This window comes from Anolis sagrei, chromosome 4 (genome assembly GCF_037176765.1).
Source record: "Anolis sagrei isolate rAnoSag1 chromosome 4, rAnoSag1.mat, whole genome shotgun sequence".
Taxonomy (NCBI): domain Eukaryota; kingdom Metazoa; phylum Chordata; class Lepidosauria; order Squamata; family Dactyloidae; genus Anolis; species Anolis sagrei.
In genome coordinates, this window is record NC_090024.1 from 133275405 (window position 1) to 133299194 (window position 23790).

General features: G+C 40.7%; 2 protein-coding genes across 2 annotated transcripts in view; one reads left to right on the forward strand and one right to left on the reverse strand.

Moving 5' to 3' along the window:
• Positions 1–1872, reverse strand: part of DZANK1 (double zinc ribbon and ankyrin repeat domains 1) — a 38621-nt gene extending 36749 nt beyond the window's left edge. Inside the window, exon 1 of the mRNA XM_060774276.2 lies at positions 1782–1872. The gene's annotated coding sequence lies outside the window, so the exon portion shown is untranslated. The remainder of the gene's footprint in view (positions 1–1781) is intronic.
• On the forward strand, positions 1862–19671 carry POLR3F (RNA polymerase III subunit F). Its single transcript, XM_060774273.2, has 9 exons — positions 1862–1985; positions 3117–3234; positions 8219–8286; positions 9204–9271; positions 9932–10044; positions 12019–12162; positions 14640–14747; positions 15488–15679; positions 17679–19671. The coding sequence occupies exons 1-9, from the start codon at positions 1942–1944 to the stop codon at positions 17754–17756; spliced, it is 933 nt and encodes a 310-aa protein (XP_060630256.1). The 5' UTR covers positions 1862–1941; the 3' UTR covers positions 17757–19671.
• Positions 19672–23790: the final 4119 nt, after the last annotated feature.

Sequence of the window (23790 nt, forward strand, 5' to 3'; positions counted from 1 at the left end):
AGAGAGAGGATACTTGATTATATGGGGGGTGGACAGTGGGTTGAAGGAGTAAAGTCATCCCTCCCCTTTTCCTGTTATTCTGCCCAACCCTCCTTTATGATATGGGAAGCAGAGAGGGGAAATAATCTCCAAAAACAGGGGAAATTATTTTCGTCCTTCAACTCCTTCCCATAAAATGAAGTATCCTTCTCTCTCTAGCAGCCTCTAATAGCTTCCACCTGGATAATGGAACAGTACCAAAAATGTATGGAAATACAACGTACCTCATGAAACTTGTAATTTATATATAAGAAATATATGATTTATTGCTTATTTTATATTGACCCAGAGGTTTTCTCTTCTGTTCACATGACAAACCTAAATTCTGAAGGTGATGCATGAATGTGTCCCAACACAGTTTGGAAACAGATATTGTGAGATGATCTGCCTTGATATTCTAGGTTATATGGCTGTGTGGAAGGGCCCTCATATAACCCTGTTCAAAGCAGATATTGTGGATGATCTGTCTGGATATTCTGTGTTATAAGGCTGTGTGAAATGGCCCTCAGATAACCCAGTTCAAAGCAGATATTGTGGTATGATCTGTCTTGATATTCTGGGTTATATGGCTGTGAGGAAGAGCTCTCTGTTCAAAGCAGATATTGTGGATGATCTGCCTGGATATTCTGTGTTATAAGGCTGTGTGAAATGGTCCTCAGATAACCCAGTTCAAAGCAGATATTGTGGGTGATCTACTTTGATATTCTGGGTTATAAGGCTGTGTGAAAGAGTCCTCAGATAACCTAGTTCAAAGGAAATATGGTGGGATGATCTGCTGTGATATTCTGGGTTATATGACTGTGGGCCCTTCCACACAGCCCTCTATCCCAGAATAATAAAGCAGAAAATCCCACATTATCTGAGTGTGCTTAGATAACCCAGTCAAAGTAGATATTCTGGAATATAGGGTTGTGTGGAAGGGCCCTGGGCGAATAACTGTAGCGTAGACCTTAACTTTTGAGTTGTTCAGGCATTTTTGAGTCATACAGAATGCCTGTAGTTTGTTGCCTTGTTTCCTTCTCTCAGCTGCTATTTCTGAGCCATGTTAGCCACACACAATATATAATATTATATGTATATGTATATGTATGTGTGTGTATATATATATATTTATGACCATCGTGGCATTGAATTGTGCCAATTGTAAGCCGCCTTGAGTCGCCTCCCTTCTATGAGAAAGGCGGCATAGAAATGTTAATTTTTAATTTTTGTATGTATGTATTTTATCTTTTATAATTTAGCTGTAAATCGCCTAGAGCATTCTCGGATGGAGAGCGATTAATAAGTTATTAAATGATGATGATGATGAAATGCCACAAATAAATAAATAAATAAAAATTGTTCATAACTTAGGGTCCTTCCACACAGCCATATAACCCAAATATTAAGGCAGATAATCCACAACATCTGCTTTGAACTGGGTTATCGGAGTCCACACTGCCTTATATTGCAGTTCAAAGCAGATAATGTGGGATTTTCGAGTTGTGTGGAAGGGGCCTTAGAGACTGCCTGTATTACCATTGACGAGTTCTAACCCACTTTGACTCTGCCCCTGAGCAGCAGGCCTTGGTCTAACCTGCCTCTCATTGCTTTGCTGTGAGGACAACAAGGGCATCACCCCCTTCTTGGGAAGAAGGCTCAGCATACAGTTCCATTAAGAAAAATCCCTTTATCCTGCAAAATCCACGCCCCTCCCTTTTCCCCTCCACTTTCCACGTCAGTCTCTGATTCTCAGAACTCACCGCCTGGCTGGGAGGCAAAGCAGAGTCTGCGACTGGCTTGGTCTCCGTGGCAACCGCAGCTTTCTCTGGGCGCAGCCTGTTGACGTCATCTGAGCGCGCCGCTTGCCTGACGCCGAATCGCCCACAGTCTGCATGGTCGGAGGAAGGAGAGCTTTGAGTGATGGCGGAGTTGAAAGCCCCAGAGCCCTTGGAAATCGAAAACAGGTGGGCAGGACAAAGTGTTGAGGGCCCTTCCATGTAGCTGACTAAAATCCCACATTACCTGCGTTGAACTGGAATATATGACAGTGTGGACTCAGATAATCCAGTTCAAAGCAGATATTGTGGGATTTTCTGCCTTGATATTCTGGGTTATATGACTGCATGGAAGGGTCCTAGAATAAAGGGAAACAAGGCTAAAGAATTGGAATGTAGTGGTGATAATAAGTGTATAGTGACTACTGTAAGAGTGTTTGTGTGGAAATGTTAAGGTGCCTGTATGCCAGTGGTTCTCAACCTGTGGGTTCCCAGATGCTTTGGCCTTCAACTCCCAGAAATCCTAACAGCTGGTAAACTGGGATGTGGCTGGGATTTCTTGGAGTTGTAGGTCAAAAAACCTGGGTACCCACAGGTTGAGAACTACTGCTGTATACATTTATGCAGCACATATAATACTATGGGCCTTTCCAGACAGTCATATAATCCAGAGGATTGTAGCTGTTTAATCAGGTTCATAGAAAGAGATGCGGTACTTCAAGTAACCTTGACCACTTCCTCAGCAAATATTGCTGCAGTTATATATGTTACAGTCTTAGCTTTTCCACAATTAACACCAATGTTCAAAATAAGTACTATTATGTAGTCTTGGGCAGTATGCTAAAACTTGGGGTGATAAGAAAAGTAGGTCCTTTTCAAGCAGGCCCTATATCTCAGGATCGGATCCCAGGTTTTCTGTTTATCCCAAATTATCTGATACAGTGTTGACTCATATAATCCAGTTATAGCAGAAAACCTGGGATCAGATCCTGGGAAATAGGGCCTGTCTGGTAGAGCCTTTACGGTGAGGGATACTGGAGGTGTGAACTCCTAAGGCAAGAACTGCTTTCTTTTGTACAGAATTAACCAATAGAGACAGTCAATGTATGACAGGGGTAAGAGCAACGGGACTCTTTTCTTGATCATTGTTCTTTATATTAGTTTTTGTTGTATTTGTGTGTGCTTACTGTTTATCACCACTTTTAATAAAAGGTGGGGTTTCTGTGTTTTAAATAAAATACATTGGCTAATGCGTTTTTGAGTTTTGTGTGTGGTGATCCCTTTTTATTTTTATTTTTTTGCTATTCCTACTTTGTCTAGGATCATTGAGCTTTGCCATCAGTTTCCTCATGGCATCACAGACCAGGTGATTCAGAATGATATGCCTCACATGGAAGCTCAGCAACGAGCCATGGCCATTAACAGACTGCTCTCTATGGTAAAAAGCCTATTAAGTTTGCATGAAAGTATGTCTTCAAAAATGCTGGATAAAATATAGTGGTTTATTATACTTCCTTTTAAAGTAGCAGTTCTTCTGGGTCTGCAAACTGATAGAACAGCTGTTGGTTCTATCTTCTGTCTCTTTATCTGTCTCTTTATCAAAAGGAGCATGCCACATTACCATTAATTCTAGCACACCTAAATCTTTGGTTTTTGTTTAGGATTGTTTTTATATTATACTAGCTTGGGGACCCGGCGTTGCCCGGGTTATTAGAGAAAGTGGGTAATGGCGGTTCTGTATGCCAAGTTTGGTCTTTATTGGTCTTTGGATAATGGCAGCATTATTTTCAGGAAGTGAGTGAAGGTACTTGAAGTCCCATCATCCATGGGCCATCCTCCTACAAACAGCAGCAGGATATAGAGTGGGTCATGGGGGCTTTGTGTGCCAAGTTTGGACTTTATCAGTCATTAGATGAGGGTGGCAGTGGTGTCAGTAAGTGAGTGAAGGTATTGCAAGTCCCATCATCCAAAGTCCATCCCCTTTCAAATTGCAGCAGGATGTAGAGTGGATCATGGGGGCTCTGTGTGCCAAGTGTGGTCTTGATTGGTCATTAGAAGGGGGTTGCAGCAATCTTTGGAAGGGAGTGGAGGTACTTGAAGTCCCATCATCCATGGTCTGTCCTCCTCCAAACTGCACCAGGATGTAGAGTGGGTCATTGGAGCTCCATGTGGCAAGTTTAGTCTTGATTAGTCATTGGCGAGGGTCTCAGTGGTCTCAGGAGGTGAGCAACAGTACTGCAAGTCCCATCATCCATCTCCAAAGTTTTCCAAATAACACCAGGACGTAAAGTGGGTCATGAAAGGTCCATGTGCCAAGTTTGGTGTTGATCCGTCATTGGATGAGGTTTGCAGAGGTCTCAGAATGTGAGTGAAGATACTGGAAGTTCCATCATCCATGGTCCACCCTTCTCCAAAACTGCAGCAGGATGTAGAGTGGGTCATGGGGGCTCTGTGTGCCAACTTTGGTCTTGATTGGTCATTAGATGAGTTTTGCAGTAGTCTTGGATAGTGGAGGTACTTGAAGTCCCATCATCCATGGTCTGTCATCCTCCAAACTGCTCCAGGATGTAGAGTGGGTCATTGAAGCTCCATGTGCCAAGTTTAGTCTTGATGAGTCATTGGCGAGGGTCTCAGTGGTCTCAGGAAGTGAGTGAAGTGACTGCAAGTCCCATCATCCATTGTCAAATTCTTCCAAACCGCACCAGGATGTAGAGTGAGTTATGCAGGCTCTCTGTGTAAATTGTGGTGCTGATCCATCATCGTTGGCAGTTGTAATGGTCTTAGGAAGGGAGTGCAGGTAATGCAAGTTCCATCATCCATGGTGCATCCTCCCTCAAACTGCACCTGGATGTAGAGTGCGTCATGGAGACTCAGTGTGCCAAGTTTGGTATTTATCGGTAATTGGATGAGGGTTGCAGTGGTCTGAAGAATTGAGCAGTGGTACTGCAAGTCCCATAATCCACGGTCCATCTCGGCCAAACCACACCAGGACGTAAAGTGGGTCATGAGAGGTCTCTTTGTGAAATTTGGTCCTGATCAGTCATTGGATAAGGTTAACAGCGGTCTCAGAATGTGAGTGGTGGTACTGCAAGTCCCATCATCCATGGTTCATAGTCCTCCAAACTGCAGTAGGATGTAGAGTGGGTGATGGGGGCTCTGTGTGCCTATTTCGGTCTGTATTGGGAGTGTTCTGACCCAGCCACCGGCCTTTCCTTTCCTCTCTTTCTCATCTCGGAATGTTGGAATTGAGGCTGGCCAATCAGAGACCATATGCAAATTTCCTTCTCATGACTCCGTTTCTGTCATGAACTCTTTTCTCCACCAGGGGCTCCTCTTGAAGCTGGCCAATCAGAGACCATATGCAAATAGCACCGCTGCCCAGCCAATCGGAATGTTGGAACTTTCTGGCTGGCCAATCAGAACGCTGGCACATACACCGTCCGCCGTCCGCCCTCCGCCCTCCACAATTCCTCTGTCCGATACAAACACTCTTCTTTATTATATACTAGCTTGGGGACCCGGCGTTGCCTGGGTTATTAGAGAAAGTGGGTAATGGTGGTTCTGTATGCCAAGTTTGGTCTTTATTGGTCTTTGGATAACGGCTGCATTATTTTCAGGAAGTGAGTGAAGGTACGTGAAGTCCCATCATCCATGGGCCATCCTCCTACAAACAGCAGCAGGATATAGAGTGGTTCATGAGGGCTCTGTGTGCCAAGTTTGGTCTTTATCAGTCATTAGATGAGGGTGGCAGTGGTGTCAGTAAGTGAGTGAAGGTACTGCAAGTCCCATCATCCAAAGTCCATCCCCTTTCAAACTGCAGCAGGATGTAGAGTGGATCATGAGGGCTCTGTGTGCCAAGTGTGGTCTTCATTGGTAATTAGAAGAGGGTTGCAGCCATCTTCGGAAGGGAGTGGAGGTACTTGAAGTCCCATCATCCATGGTCTGTCCTCCTCCAAACTGCACCAGGATGTAGAGTGGGTCATTGGATCTCCATGTGCCAAGTGTAGTCTTGATTAGTCATTGGCGAGGGTCTCAGTGGTCTCAGGAAGTGAGCAAAGGTACTGCAAGTCCCATCATCCATCTCCAAAGTTTTCCAAACAACACCAGGACGTAACGTGGGTCATGAGAGGTCTATGTGCCAAGTTTGGTCTTGATCAGTCATTGGATGAGGTTTGCAGAGGTCTCAGAATGTGAGTGAAGGTACTGGAAGTTCCATCATCCATGGTCCACCCTTCTCCAAAACTGCAGCAGGATGTAGAGTGGGTCATGGGGGCTCTGTGTGCCAACTTTGGTCTTGATTGGTCATTAGATGAGTTTTGCAGCAGTCTTGGGTAGTGGAGGTACTTGAAGTCCCATCATCCATGGTCTGTCGTCCTCCAAACTGCTCCAGGATGTAGAGTGGGTCATTGAAGCTCCATGTGCCAAGTTTAGTCTTGATGAGTCATTGGCGAGGGTCTCAGTGGTCTCAGGAAGTGAGTGAAGTGACTGCAAGTCCCATCATCCATTGTTAAATTCTTCCAATCTGCACCAGGATGTAGAGTGGGTCATGCTGGGTCTCTGTGTAAATTGTGTTCCTGATCCATCATCGTTGGCAGTTGTAATGGTCTTAGGAAGGGAGTGCAGGTATTGCAAGTCCCATCGTCCATGGTGCATCCTCCTTCAAACTGCACCTGGATGTAGAGTGCGTCATGGAGACTCAGTGTGCCAAGTTTGGTATTTATTGGTAATTGGATGAGGGTTCAGTGGTCTGAAGAATTGAGCAATGGTACTGCAAGTCCCATAATCCACGGTCCATCCCCGGCCAAACCACACCAGGACGTAAAGTGGGTCATGAGAGGTCTCTGTGCGAAGTGTGGTCCTGATCAGTAATTGGATAAGGTTAACAGCGGTCTCAGAATGTGAGTGGTGGTACTGCAAGTCCCATCATCCATGGTTCATCCTCCTCCAAACTGCAGTAGGATGTAGAGTGGGTGATGGGGGCTCTGTGTGCCTATTTCGGTCTGTATTGGGAGTGTTCTGACCCAGCCCCCGGCCTTTCCTTTCCTCTCTTTCTCATCTCGGAATGTTGGGTTTGAGGCTGGCCAATCAGAGCCCATATACAAATTTCCTTCTGTTATGCCCTGTTTCTGCCATGAACCCTCTTCTCCACCAGGGGCTCCTATTGAAGCTGCCCAATCAGAGACCATATGCAAATAGCACCACAGCGGCAGCCAATCAGAACGCTGGCACATACACCGCCCTCCCTCTGTCCGCCCTCTGTCCGCCCTCTTTCCTTCCTCTGTCCTCCCTCTGTCCTATACAAACAAACACTCTTCTTTATTATATATACAGATTATATATTATACTTTCGGATCATCATTTTGAAGGAAAGATGGGATATTGACTTCTGAAAAATGTAGATCAGTCATGCATTTGAGTTTTGTGTATGATTGTTTATAGTGGGTCCTAGGGCTTTGATGCCAGTAGCCTCCTATGGACACTAAAATTAGTGGCAGCTCAAGTCCCATTATACACAATGACCTTCTTTATACTAAAAGAGGTACCTTACATTTGTGTAAAATGACAACTCAAGTATGTGAAGACAGCCTGAGAATCAGTGAAATGGCGGGAGGCTATAATAGGATTTAGATACAAGGCTATGATGTTTGACTTTAAAATGTCCTTTAACCTTTCCTCAACCTCTGAGACACAATTTCTATTATCCCCAGTCTGCATGGCAGATAATAAAAAATGATGGGAGTTGACATTCAGTATCATCTGGGGACCCAAACTGAGTAAAAACTAAAGAGCACTGGCCACTATGGAAAGTAATTTTCGTTGCCCCTCTGTATCCACTGGGTTTAACAGCCCTTTGAAGGCAACCATAAGGCTGATTTGGCCATCCATGAAAAGAAGCTTGGCATCCCTATATTACATTGTTGAAAGGATAACCTGTTCTATTTATTGACATGAGTATTCTTAAAAATACTGTCAAAATGTTTCTCAAAATGCCCTTTAAAACCAACTTTCAAAAATAACTAAAAGGCATTGTTTTATCAATAGAATGGCTACACTCTTATGTTTTGAAATGTCACATTCTTGTAACCATCCTCAGCCTTCCAGTATATTGTGTTACTTCCAAGCACTGAGCAAAAACAAATCAAATGTGCCTGTTTTCCACACTTGACTTCACACACTCACACATTACAGATTGTGCTGAGTGACTTTAAAAGTTAAGACTTGCAGTAACTGCAAATGAAGACTAATAGGCATAAACATTTAAGGAAAAATCCCTAGTTAGATCCTAGTTAAAATACAAAAAAATCTTTTAGAGAAGTGGCCAATATTAAACAAATCTAATTTTTTTATATAACTGTCTTTCTTATTGCTTTCTAATTATTAGAATATGCAAAACATTAAAATGATCTTTTTTTCCCCCTTAGGGGCAGCTGGATCTACTCAGGAGCAGCAGTGGCCTCCTCTATAGAATTAAGGAATCGCAGAATGCTGGGTAATACTTTGTTGCTGAATTGAAACCTCTTCTGCCATAAATTGATAACTATTTTTTTTTAGTAACAGCTGTGGTGTTATACAGTTTGGGGAAACAACTTGAGAAGATATCTTAAACAAAAAGAATTACTGTTATCAAAGATCAGTGCTGTTCCATTATCCGGGCGAAGGCCACAAGGGGGCACTAGAGAGAGAAGGATGGTCCATCAGACACTTACATTGATGTGATCTGTTGTACTATGCTTTGAAAGTATTGTGGTTTAATCGAGTTGAGTTCTTGTACTTATTATTTTTATTTACTTTAACCCTTGGTTTTGGTTGTTTATATGTTATATTGTATTAATTTTATTATTTGTTTTGCTGCAGTTGTTATTTGTTGGACATTGAATGTTTGCCATTTTGTTATTTTTGTAAATAGGCCTGAGTCCCTTCGGGGAGTGAGTGCGGGTTATAAATAAAGCTATTATTATTATTACTATTATTAATTTATGGGAGTGGATAGTGGGTTGAAGGAGTAAAACTATTTCCCTCTGTTTTCCTGTTATTCCCCCACCCATGTCTTTGCCATGGAAATAACCCTCGGTTATGATATGGGAAGGAGGGAGGGGCATATCCTGCCAAAATGGGAGAAATGTTTTTACTCCTTCAGCTCCCCCTCCCCATGCACTATTTCTCTCCCTCTCTCTCTAGTGCTCCCTAGTGGCTTCTGCCTGGATTATGGAACACTACCCAAAGATCGTATCTCTATACTATTTTTCCATTAGCACTTGTTTCTTTTTGACAGATAGTTTATAACTTATCCACAGAATATAATTTCTGGCATCTTGAATATTGATAAATTCACTTAGATCTTCAAAAATGTATTCACTTAGATCTAAATTCACTTAGATCTTCATCTCTTATTTTGTCCTCTTGCAGTAAAATGAAAGGATCTGACAATCAGGAGAAATTGGTGTATCAAATTATAGAAGATGCAGGAAACAAAGGTAAGAAACAGTGTTTCTTTAGGAGAATAGAAGAAATGACTGCAACTTTTCTGTCACTAAGGCCCCTTCCACACAGTTGAATAAAACCCCACATTTCTGCTTTGAACTGGAACATATGGTAGTGTGGACTCATATAACCTGGTTCAAAGCAGATATTGTGGGATTTTCTGCTTTGATATTCTGGGTTATATGACTGTGGGCCCTTCCACACAGCCCTATATCCCAGAATATCAAGGCAGAAAATCCCACAATATCTTCTTTGAACTGGGTTATATGAGTCCACACTCAGATAATATGGGATTTTCCACCTTGATGTTATGGGATATAGGGCTGTGTGGAAGGGCCCTAAGACAGAAATATTTCATTGATCTTCCTCAAAGGAAGTTTAACCCCTATATGTATCTGTTTTAGAAACCTCTGTTTAGTTAGATCAGGGTGGGATTAATTTCTTTCTTTTTACTAGAGCAGTGATGATCTTCAGAGGTTTTTGACCTTTCATTCTTATCATCTTTAGACAATGTAGTCAATGTGGGATGTGACGTTAGAGGAAGAGAAAGCTGTTAGGCTGGGGTGGAGCATCGTAATCCAGATGTGACATGCATATAAGCACAGTGTACCAGCTATATTTATCTGAGTTAATTTTCCAATTATAACACACAGGTATTTGGACCAGGGATATTAGGTATAAAAGCAACCTTCCCTTAACTGAAATCAATAAGATCTTGAAGAACCTGGAAAGCAAAAAACTTATAAAAGCAGTGAAATCTGTTGCGGTGAGTAAGTGGAAATTTTGAATGCTATATTGGCTTGTTATAACGAATACTCCTTTATTCTTGATTGTTCATTAAGAATATTAGTTTTTGTAATAAGAACTTTGAAAAGTAGCTAAATGTCATCGATTTAGTGCTGTCTTCATTGACTTATATGTCAGAAGATAATCAAGATCAGGGGTACTCTGCTAAGGATGATTTTGTACATACATTGTAGAAATTTGGGTGTGTTTTTGTATCTTTTGATAGGGAGCTGCAGCGAATTCTGTCTTCTTTGGGAGTATTCCTACTATCCGTATGTGTCTGTCTTTGTCCCTGGTTTCTTGAATGAACAATTGTTGTGATAGAATTTTTGGTAAAAAGAATAGCAACTTTCAGTCTTTACAGACTCAGCAATTGCTAGTACCTTAAAGGATGCTTGAATAATTCAAATCTGTCTTCCTGATCTCTGGCATAAGATCTAATAGGGGACAAGGATTCTGTTTGTATTGCTACTTGTACATAAACTATGGCTATTGTAGATACAGATTTCTATTTATTAGAGGGGAAAGCTATTTGTCAAAGTACCATTTTTGAAGGTGGTCTTTGGTCTTTGTTTTCTAAACCAGTCCTCACCTCATTCTCAAAAGTTCAAAGTCTAAAACACTCAGAGCATGATCCAGTTGCAGCACACCGGTATGCTATCTTGTGACAATTTCAGTATTGGCATGTTTTGTGATACATGCAAATAGCGTACCATATGGCCAGGGAAGTGCAAAATGAACTGCAAAACAGAGTACTGTCTGGCGACTTAGAAACTGGGCATGTATAAGTAGGGACTAATAAATCTCAATGCTTAAAATTAAGAATTTTTTGATCTCCTAACACTGTGGAAAGACACTTCTTGAAACCTGAAGATCCGTTCCCTGGATTTGGTTTTTCTAATGCCAGACTTACACAGATTTGAATGTGGAGGCAGAGTGTCCACAAAAACAAATAATTTTCAATCAAGTCATGTCATATTTATTAGAGGTCGTGGCAACAAAGCATTTATCATCTGCAGAAATATTCATCAGTCTGTCTCCCAGAAGAAAGGGATTTCTGAACTTAAGATATGCACAACTTGTAAAGTGGAATAACTGGCTATTGCTTCTTGATGTAACTCAGAAGTCTCCATCTGCTAATGTAACTCAGAAGTCTCCATCTGCCATTTATTAAAATGGGGTATATTTGGGTTGTTTGTTGTATATTTGTTCAATTGCTTCTGATTCTTCATGATCTCCTGGACCAGCCCACGCAAAGCTCCCTGTTGGCTGTCACCACCCCAGCTCCTTCAAGGTCAAGCCAGTCACTTCAAGGATACCATCCATTCATCTTGCCCTCTTCCTTTTTCCTTCCATTTTCCCCAGCATCATTGTTTTCTCTAAGCTTTCTTGTCTTCTCATGATGTGGCCAAAGTACTTCGTTTTTGCCTCTAATATCCCTCCAATTAACAGTCGGGCTTTTCATGCAAACCTTGTAGTCTTCTTGAAAGACACTCCCAGGTGATGGATGGGGCACCCTTTATATTTGAAGGAAAATTGAGAGTTCCAATTGAGCAAACATGAACATCCATCTATATTATCTTGATTTAATATGCCAGAAGTCCCACCATATTAAGATGGATGATACCACAGCAAAAACTCATATTGCTGATCAAGAAAGAAACTGGTTGTTACTTATTTATAGCTCCTTTTACTGTATTTGTAGACAAAATGCAAGGTGGTTACCAAAATGAATTATGAAACAATAAAATATGGAGTACTGTGATTGCATAAAATATTTGTTAGAATAGCAGCAGTAAGTCAAGATTTACAGAAAGTTATCAAATGAAAGTGAGTACTTTATATTTAGAGACGACTACATTCCTGACATAGCTATCAGTTTTAGCTTTTCACGTAAGACACCAAGGTTTACTGATGAATTGGTCCTTCTGAATATATACCATTCATTCAATAGGCTTCCAAGAAGAAAGTGTATATGCTATACAACCTCCAGCCTGATCGTTCTGTGACGGGAGGTGCTTGGTATAGTGACCAGGACTTTGAATCTGAATTTGTAGAGGTGCTCAACCAGCAATGCTTTAAGTTTCTACAGTCCAAGGTAAGTAAGTACTTTCTGCTCTTGTTTTATGTGTGGTTCTCTTTTTTTGTAGCCTTATACCATTTTCTTTCACAGTATTGGCTGGCTAAGTTGCATGCACTGAGAAAGATCCAGGAACAGCTCCTGAGGGAAATTCTGTATGGATTGTTGTAGGTTTTTTCGGGCTATATGGCCATTTTCTAGAGGCATTCTCTCCTGATGTTTCGCGTGCATCTCTGGCAAGCATCCTCAGAGGTAGTGAGCTCTGTTGGAACTAGGAAAATGGGTTTATATATCTGTGGAATGACCAGGGTGGGATAAAGAACTCTTGTCTGCTGGAGCTAGGTGTGAATGTTTCAACTGACCACCTTGATTAGCATTGCCTGGGGCAATCTTTTGTTGAGAGGTGATTAGAAGTCCCTGATTGTTTTCCCTCTGTTGTTTTGCTGTTGTAATTTTAGAGTTTTTTAATACTGGTAGCCAGACTTTTGTACGGACTTTTAAAAGAAATAGAGAAAAGGCCAGTACTTGGTATCTAAGGGATACAAGGCCCTATCATTTGAGTCTACAATGTTAAGAAGGAGCTGTCTCAATGGTGTGACCAAGTGCTCTATTTTACTCTTTCCTATGTAAGCAGATGGAAGTCTTTCATTCCTCTGGGGAAATGTGAAATACCATGCTTATTGACACCTTTACAGTAGTGGTGAAATCTGCTTACCAACCTTGATGTGAGGATACCTCAGCTGTTGTAGATTGTGTATATTAAGCATATATGTGAGACTTTATTTTCTATTTATTTATTTACTATATTTGTATACCGTTCTTCTCAGCCCTCAGGGCGACTCAGAGCGGTTAACAAAGCAAATACAATACTTAAACATGTTAAAACCAGTTAAAACAAGTTAACAGAATAACATTATAACCATCAATAAACATCATAACATCTCATCTCGTCTCATAGTTAAAATCAAGATCCAGTCTCATCATCCAAATGTTCCATATTTCTATATTAGTTACATTGCCTATTCAAATGCCTGCTCAAACAACCAAGTCTTCACTTTCCTCTGAAATGTGAACAGGGAGGGGGTCGATCTAATTTCTGTGGGAAGGGCGTTCCACAGCCGAGGGGCCACCACTGAGAAGGCCCTGTCTCTCTTTCTATCTTCCAGTGCTTGTGTAATCAATGTTGTCTTGCAGTGATGAAACTGTTAGACTGGAATTTAAAAGATTCACATTCAAGTATTAATTTAGCCATGAAATTTATTGTGTGGATGGATTACAACTCCCATCAACCTGGACCAGCCTCTCTCCTCCTCAGTCCACGAGTATTTTAACTTGGTCATGATGGGTATGTGTGCCAAGTTTGCTCCAGATCCATCATGAATGGGAATCAAATGGCTCTCCAGATGTGGGAGCCATCCTGGAAAACAGATAGAAGGATACATACACAGGTACATATTCCCATTTATTGTATAGAAGGAGATCTTAGGCTGGGTCTTTTTTCTCAATTTCACCAGTCCTGCAGAGTTGTGAGTAGGGCCGTAGTCAGAAAAAAAGTTTCGGGGAGGGTTGAAAATTTCTGGGGGGGGGGGGTTGAAAATTTCTGGGGGGTGGTGGTGAAACATGCCTCCTAGCTCACGCTGAAGCAAAGAGCACAGCAGGGGACAGAGCAGCCTTCAATAGCCTGCAGCTCCGCCCCTGTCAACCACCTCCACCAAGTCTGGCCTCCTTAATGAGAGCATTCAACACCCCCCCCCCCAACTTGGTTGCTTTGCTACATCGACTATTGCTGCAAGTAATGACAGTGTGAATACATTGTCAATATTTGCTTGAGATAGTCTTTAAGGTGGAGGAACATTGGGTTATTAAAAGTCATAACTAAATAGAAATAAATTCTAAATTATGCTAACTCTGAATAATGAATAAAATTGAGGTTTTTAAATGTTGGCTACAAAGAGGAAATGATTTGTAGAATTTGAACTGACATCATGGAATCTGGAATGTCATTGAACTAATTATTACTCAGAAGTCGTGCTGAATTCCATAGCTCATACTCTTTGGTACATGTATGTGTAGGATTGGGGTGTTCTGTGGTTTCTGGGCTGCCTGGCCTTTTTTTGGCAGCATTTCTCCTGACTTTTGTCTCCATCTGTAGTTGGCATCTTCAGAGGAACCTCTGAATATGTCAGCCATAGATGCAGGTGAAAGCCTTCAATAATACATGTGTAGGATTGTAGCCTTAGTTCACTTGGTGGTGTGGAACCTTTGTTTAAACCTATGGTTCACAAGCTGTGGTCCTCCAGGTGTTTGGGGCTCCCAGAAGCCCTAGCCAGGAATTCTGGGAGCTGAAGTCCAAAACAACTGGAGTGCCACAGGTTGCGCACCACTGGTTTAAAACATTCTGGGTAACACTTTCACAGATTATCATCAACTGGGAATATCCTTTTTTTAAACACAAAATTCATGCTCCCTGTTTTGTTATATCTTTTCATGTGTAGGCTGAAGCCGCTCGAGATAGCAAACAGAACCCTATGATACAGAGAAACAGTTCATTTGCATCTTCTCATGAAGTGTGGAAATATATCAGTGAGTTGGGTGTCAGTAAGGTGAGGCTTTTTAAAAAATGTTTTGCTGTGGAAAGTATTGTATGATTTGCAGAATAATGGCTTGATTACATTCCAGACTGCAGATAATTGGATTTTCAGGGTTCACCGAATTCTGCATTTTTCACCATCATGCCTCTGCTTGGAAACCTGTTTCTGTAAAACGAGTTTCGTGACCTCTTCTCCTTCCATGCCTCTATCCACTTATTGAAACAAAAATGCTTCAGGCACTGATGTTAAACTAATGAGGCATGTATAATGTTTAACAAAGATAGCTTCAAACATGTTTTTGAAATGTCAATTTGTATGGAGTGTAGAAGCTAGCATGTTTCAGGCAGGTTTACCTATTCTGTAATAGCTACATTATCAGTTACTGTAACAGTTACATTGGCTACTTATTTATCTCTGGACATAATGTGAGGTGTAGGATATTTAAAGTCCCAGCTCGTTTTGGTCCAGGTTATCAGAATGGATTTAACACATTTTGCTGGAGCTAGTACCCAACCACTGTATTTTTTACTAGCTAGCTATAACATTTTCTTGTACTTCAGAAGGAGATGTGACCTTGGATACAAGGCCTTAGCAGTGGCATCCAAGTTATGGAATTCACTTTGTGGGGAAATGTGGCTCATTTCTAGACAGCAGCTGAGAATGGTGACTGTATTCTACTTTCAAAGTACAATGTGGATCCTTTCCTTTGTTAGAAAAATGCCAAATTCTGTTTGTTTGCCCAACTTCTTCAGGTGGAATTATCGATGGAGGACATTGAAACTATTCTAAATACATTAATATATGATGGGAAAGTAGAGATGACCATCATTGCTGCTAAAGAAGCCACAGCTGGCAGTGTGGATGGGCGTATGAAACTGTACAGAGCTGTCAATCCAATCATACAACCCACTGGCTTAATTCGTGTGCCTTGTGGGCTCTGTCCGGTAAGTTTCTCAGAAATAATATCATGAAGTCAAATCTTTAATTAATATTATTTGTCACAGGCTTAATTGTCAAATGAGAATGAAAGAGTGACTAGCATGTGTAGTAAATTATGTAGGATGGCAAAACTTTCCAGCAGAAATTAAACATAGATGTACTTAATTAGCCCTGTTATGGTATTGTGAGTCAGATTGGCTTCATTAACGCGTTGCCCCATATTAGTTAATGCTAAACAGATTTTAATGGTGTGGATGTATTTAATAATCATGCCACTGTTCTATTAAAACAAAAAAAAATATTAGAAAAAGGAGGTGCATTTCCACAACAGGCCGCATGATTCCCTTGCTATGTTTGGATATGTGGCAGCACAGTTATATGTACATATTTGTAGTTGTGTAAGGAACTATGTGCTACGCGTGCGTTTGAGGCAATCAAGTTGAAATTAAATCCAGACAAGACAGGGGTACTCCTGGTCAGTTGGAAGGCAGAACAGGGTATAGGCTTACAGCCTGTGTTGGATAGAGTTGCACTCCCCCTCAAGACGCAGGTGATCGTGGACTTGCTGCTGACCCTGGAACCCCAAGTGTTGGCAGCACCCAGGAGTGCCTTCACACAGTTAAAACTTTCTGCGCCTGTACCCACTGCGCTCATACCTTGAGATGCCAGATCTGACCATGGTAGTCCATGCTGTAGGTACATCCCTCCTGGACTACCGCAACACTTGCTACATGGGGCTGCCTTTGAAGATACTTTGGAAGCTTCAAATAGTCCAAAGATCATTAGCCAGGTTGCTAACTGGAGCGCCATATAGGGAGCGGACAACTTCTATGTTACGGCAGCTCCACTGGCTGCTGAGCCGCTTCCGGGCTAAAGACAAAGTGCTTGTTGTTACCTATAAAGCCCTAAATGGTTTGGTTCAGGCTACGTAACTAACCACATCCCCACATATAAACTTGCATGGACACTGCAGTCATCGGAGGGGACTTTGCTCTCGGTCCCTCCCCCGTCTCAGGCGCGGTTGGTGGGAATGAGATAGGAAGCCTTCTTGGTGACTGCCCTCTCTCTGGAACTCCCTCTCTCCAGAAGTAAGAACAGCTTCCTCACTGTTCTCCTTCAAGAAGCAATTAAAACATACACCTCTGTACCCTGGTTTTAGGAGAGGATGATGATTAACTTCTTATTTTTCTATTCTGCCTGATGAGGCTGACTGAGAACATATTGCCCTAATTCACTGCACAGCCACATATTTATTGTTCACTTTTCGTGTTGGTTTTATTAATTCACTATGTTATTTATGAAACCTATTATTTCTTTTAATGATTACTGTGTTATTTGTGATATTTAATAGCTTGTTTTAATTGTTCTTCCATTGCTGTTTATTTCTAGTTTCTTTTTGTCTTTGTAAGCTGCCCTGAGTCCCTTCAGGGTGAGAGGACTGATAATAATAATAATAATAATAATAATAATAATAATAATAATTTGAAACACAACAAGATTAGTACACAGCAAACAAGATCACTATGCTGGCTGTTGTATTGGATCACAGATTGGACACTTCCCAAGCGTCTAGGACTGTGTGATGGATCGGCGAGTAATGTGAGCAGGTTGGAGTAGGGTAGCCTTTTGCAGCTGACAGATGGTAATGTTGTCAGCTCCAATTGTGTTTAAGTGCAGGCTAAGGTCTTTAGGCACTGCACCTAGTGTGCTGATTACCACTGGGACCACCTTTACTGGCTTGTGCTAGAGTAAAATTAATAATATTTATTAATGATGATGATGATAATTTACACTGACTAAAAGGATCCAGGTCAGAAGCAGAATTGTGTGCATTTAATAGCAGTCAGATTGGTTCTTTCATCTGCAGACAGTATGAGAAGATATTTTAGCCATCTGACCACTCTCTTTTGCACAGCAAATAGTAAACTAGTATGGGTTCTAGCATGTTCAGGAATGTAGCAAATAGAATCAACTAACTGTACTTTAACCGTAATCTCTTCTCAGGTTTTTGATGACTGCCATGAAGGTGGAGAGATATCGCCATCGAACTGTATCTATATGACGGAATGGCTACAATTCTAGCAGTCAGCAGTTGTGCGAGTTTTTTTTATAACCAAAGTTGATGAACCTGTTTACTATTTAATTTTGGACTCTTTTTTATTGGAGACTTGTGGCCTGGCGTATTTTTGAAAATTCTCAATTACTTTTGGAGGAGTACTGTTTTGACACATGCTAAGGCAGGAATGCACAGACCGTGTGCTCCAGGTATTTGAGGCCACCGTGGCCAAGTAAGGAATGGTGTAATTTGAAGCCCCAAAGCATTTGGAGAGGAAAGATTCCTCACTCTGCAAAAGGAAGCTCTGAAATGTTCCTTGTGTTAAGCCTCAATAGGGATAATTAAATATGGTTATATATAGAAAGACATGGAAAGACAAATTCTGCTTTGAGGGGATTAGTCTGAGCTTTGGTAAAATAAAGGTATTTGTTGTAGTTGAGTCACAGAGTTACCTTTATGATCATAATGTTAAAAAGAGCAGTGATTTAAAAAAAGATAGCCCAGCTTAGGGGCTGAAAATTATTGCTGCCAAATCACTCAGATGTTAGGAGCCCCCATTGGCAAAGCGGGTTAAACCCCTGTGCCGGCAGGACTGAAGACAGACAGGTCGCAGGTTCGAATCCAGGGAGAGCATGGATGAGCTCCCTCTATCAGCTCCATCTTCTCATGTGGGGACATGAGAGAAGCCTCCCACAAGGATGGTAAAAACATCAAAAGATCTGGGCGTCCCCTAGGCAACATCCTTGCAGACGGCCAATTCTCTCACACCAGAAGTGACTTGCAATTTCTCAAGTTGCTCCTGACACGACAAAAAAACAAACAAAACAAAACCAAAAACCTCAGATGTTCCCCTGTGCTAGCCTCATTAATGGTATTGTTAGACTTGGGACATAGATTTTATTATGATGCATGCAAAAATATTACTGCATTCTATAGGTGGGAGCAAAATTTGATGTCTCTCGGTCAGTAGAAAGTTGAATGTAATAAAAGGCAGAAGGTTCAGCCAGGTGGCTCTTGAGGTCCCTTCTCAGTCCCCATCTACACTGCCATATAAAATCGATGGTAGACTCATAATACAGTTCAAAGAAGATAATGTGGATTATCTGATTTGATAATCTGGATTATATGGTAGTGTAAAACCTTGTGAAATGTCCGTAATCCCAATTTTAAATTCTGCTGAAAAAAACTGTCTTGAAGTTGTTTCTTTTAATATGAAGAAGCCAACTTGATGCACGTTTGACATTTCCCAACAGAGAGATCTTTAATGAAAGATTAGAGAAATCATGAAAGATACTATATGCAAGATCAAAGGTATGATTCCTCTGGATATCAGTCATTGGCGCGAACAAGAGGAGAGAGTAGTTGCAGCCATGTCTCTCAATTTTTTTAGTATGCAGCGGTCTTGCTCTGTCAGTTCTGTTCCCTCCTCTGCATTCAAAGCATGTGCTACAATACAATGTGTAATAAGAAATTGATTTATTAAAAATGTGCATTTTCAAGATAAAGATGCCTGAACTTCTCCACACCAGCAACAGAACCAGTAAGAAACTATTTGAGACCATAACATCCATCGACTTCTCTCTGATCCTGGCTGACAGTGTATATTCGAAGCAAAACAAAATAGTCAAAAGGGCACAGTGACTGCAGCAGTTGATCCTCTGAGTCTGGGGAGTGAGTACAAGAACCAAAGGTGGAATCCACAAAAGCAGTACGCATGGCAAGTTTGTCACAATCTGGAAAGGAACAGAAATGGAAATTACTTGATAGGCAGGGACATTGGTATGAAGAGTTACTCAAATGATGGATTTCTTTGAGTTGCAACTGCTGGGGACTATTCTACACTATCAGCTGGATGAGAGAAGTCAGATGTAATACAAGTGTAATGTAATGAAGTACATATTATATAATATGTAGCATTATTCATTAAAAGTAACATGGGCATATTTTTGAGTAGTTTACTTGTGTATTCCTGGAGAGGATGGGGGTTGGAGTAAATGGTACTTGTTGCCCCTAGCAACGCTTAAGATTGTACCAGTTGGCACCATCTTGTACCAATTTTCCTTTAGGGCATATGCATAGGTGTATTTAACCTTTGTTGTTGTTCATTCATTCAGTTGCTTCCGACTCTTCGTGACCTCATGGACCAGCCCACGCAAGAGCTCCCTGTCAGCCGTCACCACCCCCAGCTCCTTCAAGGTCAATCCAGTCACTTTGAGGATGCCATCCATCCATCTTACCCCTTGGTCAGCCCCTCTTCCTTTTTCCTTCCATTTTCCCCAGCATGATTGTCTTCTCTAAGCTTTCCTTTCTTCTCCTGATGTGGCCAAAGTACTTCATCTTTGCCTCTACTATCTTTCGCTCCAATGAGCAGTCAGGCTTTATTTCCTGAGTATTTAACCTTATAGTTCTAAATTTTCTCCCATTCTTTTAATTGTATTGAGCGCCCCATATTGGCTGCCCATTTAACCATACATTCTTTAATTTGTTCTGTTTCTGTGGCCCAATCTAATATTGTTTTTTGTAGATTTTGGTGATCACTTTCTTTTCCATTGTCATTATTTTGTCCCAAAAGGAATCTTTCTCTGCAAATCCTACCTTTTTATCTTTATTAAAATATTCTTTCATCTATCTGTAGTGGAACCAGGAGATGCTTTTAAATTTTTGGCTAATTTCTTCTTGTTGCCTTAATATGCATTCTCCTTTTTCTTTTGTAAGTATGTAAAATGCTAGACATAAAAATTAAAATGGAACCAAAATGCTGGAATGCTGGACACAGAAAATAAATAAATAAATAAATAGATACTGCTTAACTATTTGATAACAGCTGAAATTGAAGGACTAAAGAAACACTCTTGACAGATCAATGGTTCATCAAAATAAAGGACATTATGAATATGGATAGACTTACGCATTTGATATCAACCCATCAAAGAAAACCAAAAATTCAAATGGATTGGCAACCAAGCAAAGGCTATTTGAAATGTGAAAAAATGAAAATAATAATATAAACTAAAAAGAAGTTGTAAAAAAGTAGTTGTTTCACAAGCAGTTACAGAGAGAAAGGAGATGTAAAGAAGAGAAAGGATTTAATTTTTGTGAACTTTGAAAAGGACTACAACACCTCGAAGTAGATAGAAGGCAACATACCCTCATCTTCCCCCTCCCCTTTTTTCTTTTCTTTCTCTTTCCTTTCCTTCTATATATGTTTTTTTATCATATTGTAAATATTCTTTGTGTTATCAATAAAAATATTTTTAAGATATTATATTTTAAAAAATAAAATAATTAGTTGGAAAATATTTCTTACCTGGTAGTTGATAACAGCAAGTAAATCTGTAATTGTATTATTTTATTATAATCTAGTTGCCTCCTTGCAGCTGAATAAATTAGGCATTCACACAAATCCGCTATCAGTTGTGAAGATTTCCATTTTTTAATTGGTCAACAAACTGCAGCTGAGTGAACTTAGTAGTCAACTGCTATTTCCTCTATCCATAGTGCTACTCTACTTTCAACAGTAAAATAAGATACTAATCTGACAGTTTCAGCACTATTTTTTAAAAATGTTAATGGGTTGGATCTCCAATAAAGTGATATTTTAAAAATATCCTTAGATATAATTCATCTAGCTCTGGAGATTTCGTTTTGATTATAAGAGAAAATAAAACAGTTGTACCCAGTATCACAAGGTAAAATAAATCTCAGCAATTGAACCTTCTTAGTCATTTTAGGGTCTTTCAAATAATCTGTGAGATTCAAGGGTCTAAGGCCTATTCTAAAATTAACTCCAGTCCCTAGGAAAGCGGCTCCCAAGTTTGGATTAAGCTCTGGAGTGGGTTCACCACCCCCTTGATGTGGGGATCCCCTGGAAAAAGAAGTCCCAGTTGCATTGGGAGGTCAGCTAGGGCACCGCAGGGACTTGAACCCCGTCCTGGAAGCCAGGAGCGCCAACCGCCAGCGCCTTTTGCTTTTTTTTGTGGCAATGCAACAAGGGTAAAAGCAAAACCCAAGAGAATACACATGTTTTCTCTCAGGAAAAAGAAAACCTGTCAGAGTTAGGATTTCATCATGTTTGGGAGAGGTACACTGTTTCCTGGCCTATTATTATTATTATTATTATTATTATTATTATTATTATTATTACCACAACAAGTCCATAGCAGACAAGATCACTCTGCTGGCTGTTGTATTAGATCACATGTTGGACACTTCCCAAATGACTAGGACTGTGTGATATATCAGTGAATAATGCGTGCAGATCCCAGTGAAGGTGGCCCTTTGCAGTTGTCAGATGGTAGTTTGTCAGCGCTGATTATGTTTAAGTGCAGGCCAAGGTCTTTAGGCACTGCACCCAGTGTGCCGATCACCACTGGGACCACCTTTACTGGCTTGTAGCAGAATCTTTCCAGTTCAGTCTTTAAATCCTCATATTGTGTCAGGTTTCCAGTTGTTTCTCTTCAATCCTGATGTCACCTGGGATTGCAACATCAACGATCCATACAATTATTATTATTATTATTATTATTATTATTATTATTATTATTATTATTTGAAACACAACAAGATGATTCCACAGCAGACACTCTGCTGGTTGTTGTATTGGATCGCACATCAGACACTTTCCAAGTGTCTAGGACTGGATGATGTATCGGCGAATAATGCGTGCAGATCCCAGTAAGGTGGCTTTTTGAAGCTGACAGATGGTAATCTTGTCAGCGCCGATTTGTTTAAGTGCAGGCCAAGGTCTTTAGGCACTGCACCCAGTGTGCCAATACCACTGGGACCACCTTTACTGGTTTGTGCCAGAGTCTTTGCAGTTCGATCTTTAAATCCTCATATTGTGTCAGCTTTTCCAGTTGTTTATCTTCAATCGTGCTGCCACCTGGGATTGCAACATCAACAATCCATACTTGGTTTTTTAACACGACTGTGAAGGTGTAGTCTAACCAAAGCAGAATAGAGGGGTAGCATTACCTCCCTAGATCTAGACACTATGCTCCTCTTGATGCAGGCCAAAATCCCATTGGCTTTTTTTGCCGCCACATCACATTGTTGGCTCATGTTTAACGTGTTGTCCATGAGCACTCCAAGATCTTTTTCACACGCACTGCTCTCGAGCCAGGCATTGTCCCCCATTCTGTATCTTTGCATTTCATTTTTCCTCTGGGTGTGAACTCTGCAGGAACATATTGCCTGGATACTCCAAGTTTCTCGTTGTCCTATGCTTGTGACATCCAAGCTTTCCAAGCAGCCTCTAAAGGTGGGGTAACTCTAGATCCCAACCTTTTACTTGGAATATTATATTTCTGAAGATGTCTTTAGCCACAATGAGCACCGGAGCTGCAATGCCCAAGGGGTCATATACGCTGTTTATTGAAGACAAATTTTTTTAGAGTTTTGTGTATCAAATTTAGGAGCTCTCAAGGAAAGTTGGTCAGTTTTGACATTCCAGAGAATTCCCAAGCTGCTTTGGGTTTGCAAATCTTTAAACAGTAGCTTTAAGTCCATTTCTAACTAGTCTTCTGCAGGAAATGCACTTAAGATTTCTATGCTGTTGGACATAACTTTGTGCAACTTTATGTTGGCAAGCTCTAACATATCCTGAATGTTTTTAACAGTTTGAATGGCTTCTTGAATGATATTAAAAGAAATTAAAAGATCATCAATGTAAACATTTGAATGTCTGAACCTTTCTGCAGTTCTCTTTAAGCAGTAGTTGGCTACTGCTGGTGAAGGAGTGTTGCCAAATACATGCACTTTCATGCAAAACCCAGTCACTAGGTTTAGAGATTCCGTGTCTTGAAACCAAAGAAACTTCAAATAGCGACGATGGGCAGGCTTCACAAGAAAGGCGTAAAACATTTTTTTAAATGTCTGCATTAACTGCAAATTTGCGTTCTCTAAATCTGAGAATAACACCCAAAAGGCTGTTGAGAAGATCGGGACTTTTTAGTAGGACATTATTCAATGAAACATTCTGCATCTTTGCCCTTGAATCAAAGACTATTTTCAACTTGTCAGGCTTTTGGTGGTGAGTGACTTTATGAAATGGTAGAAACC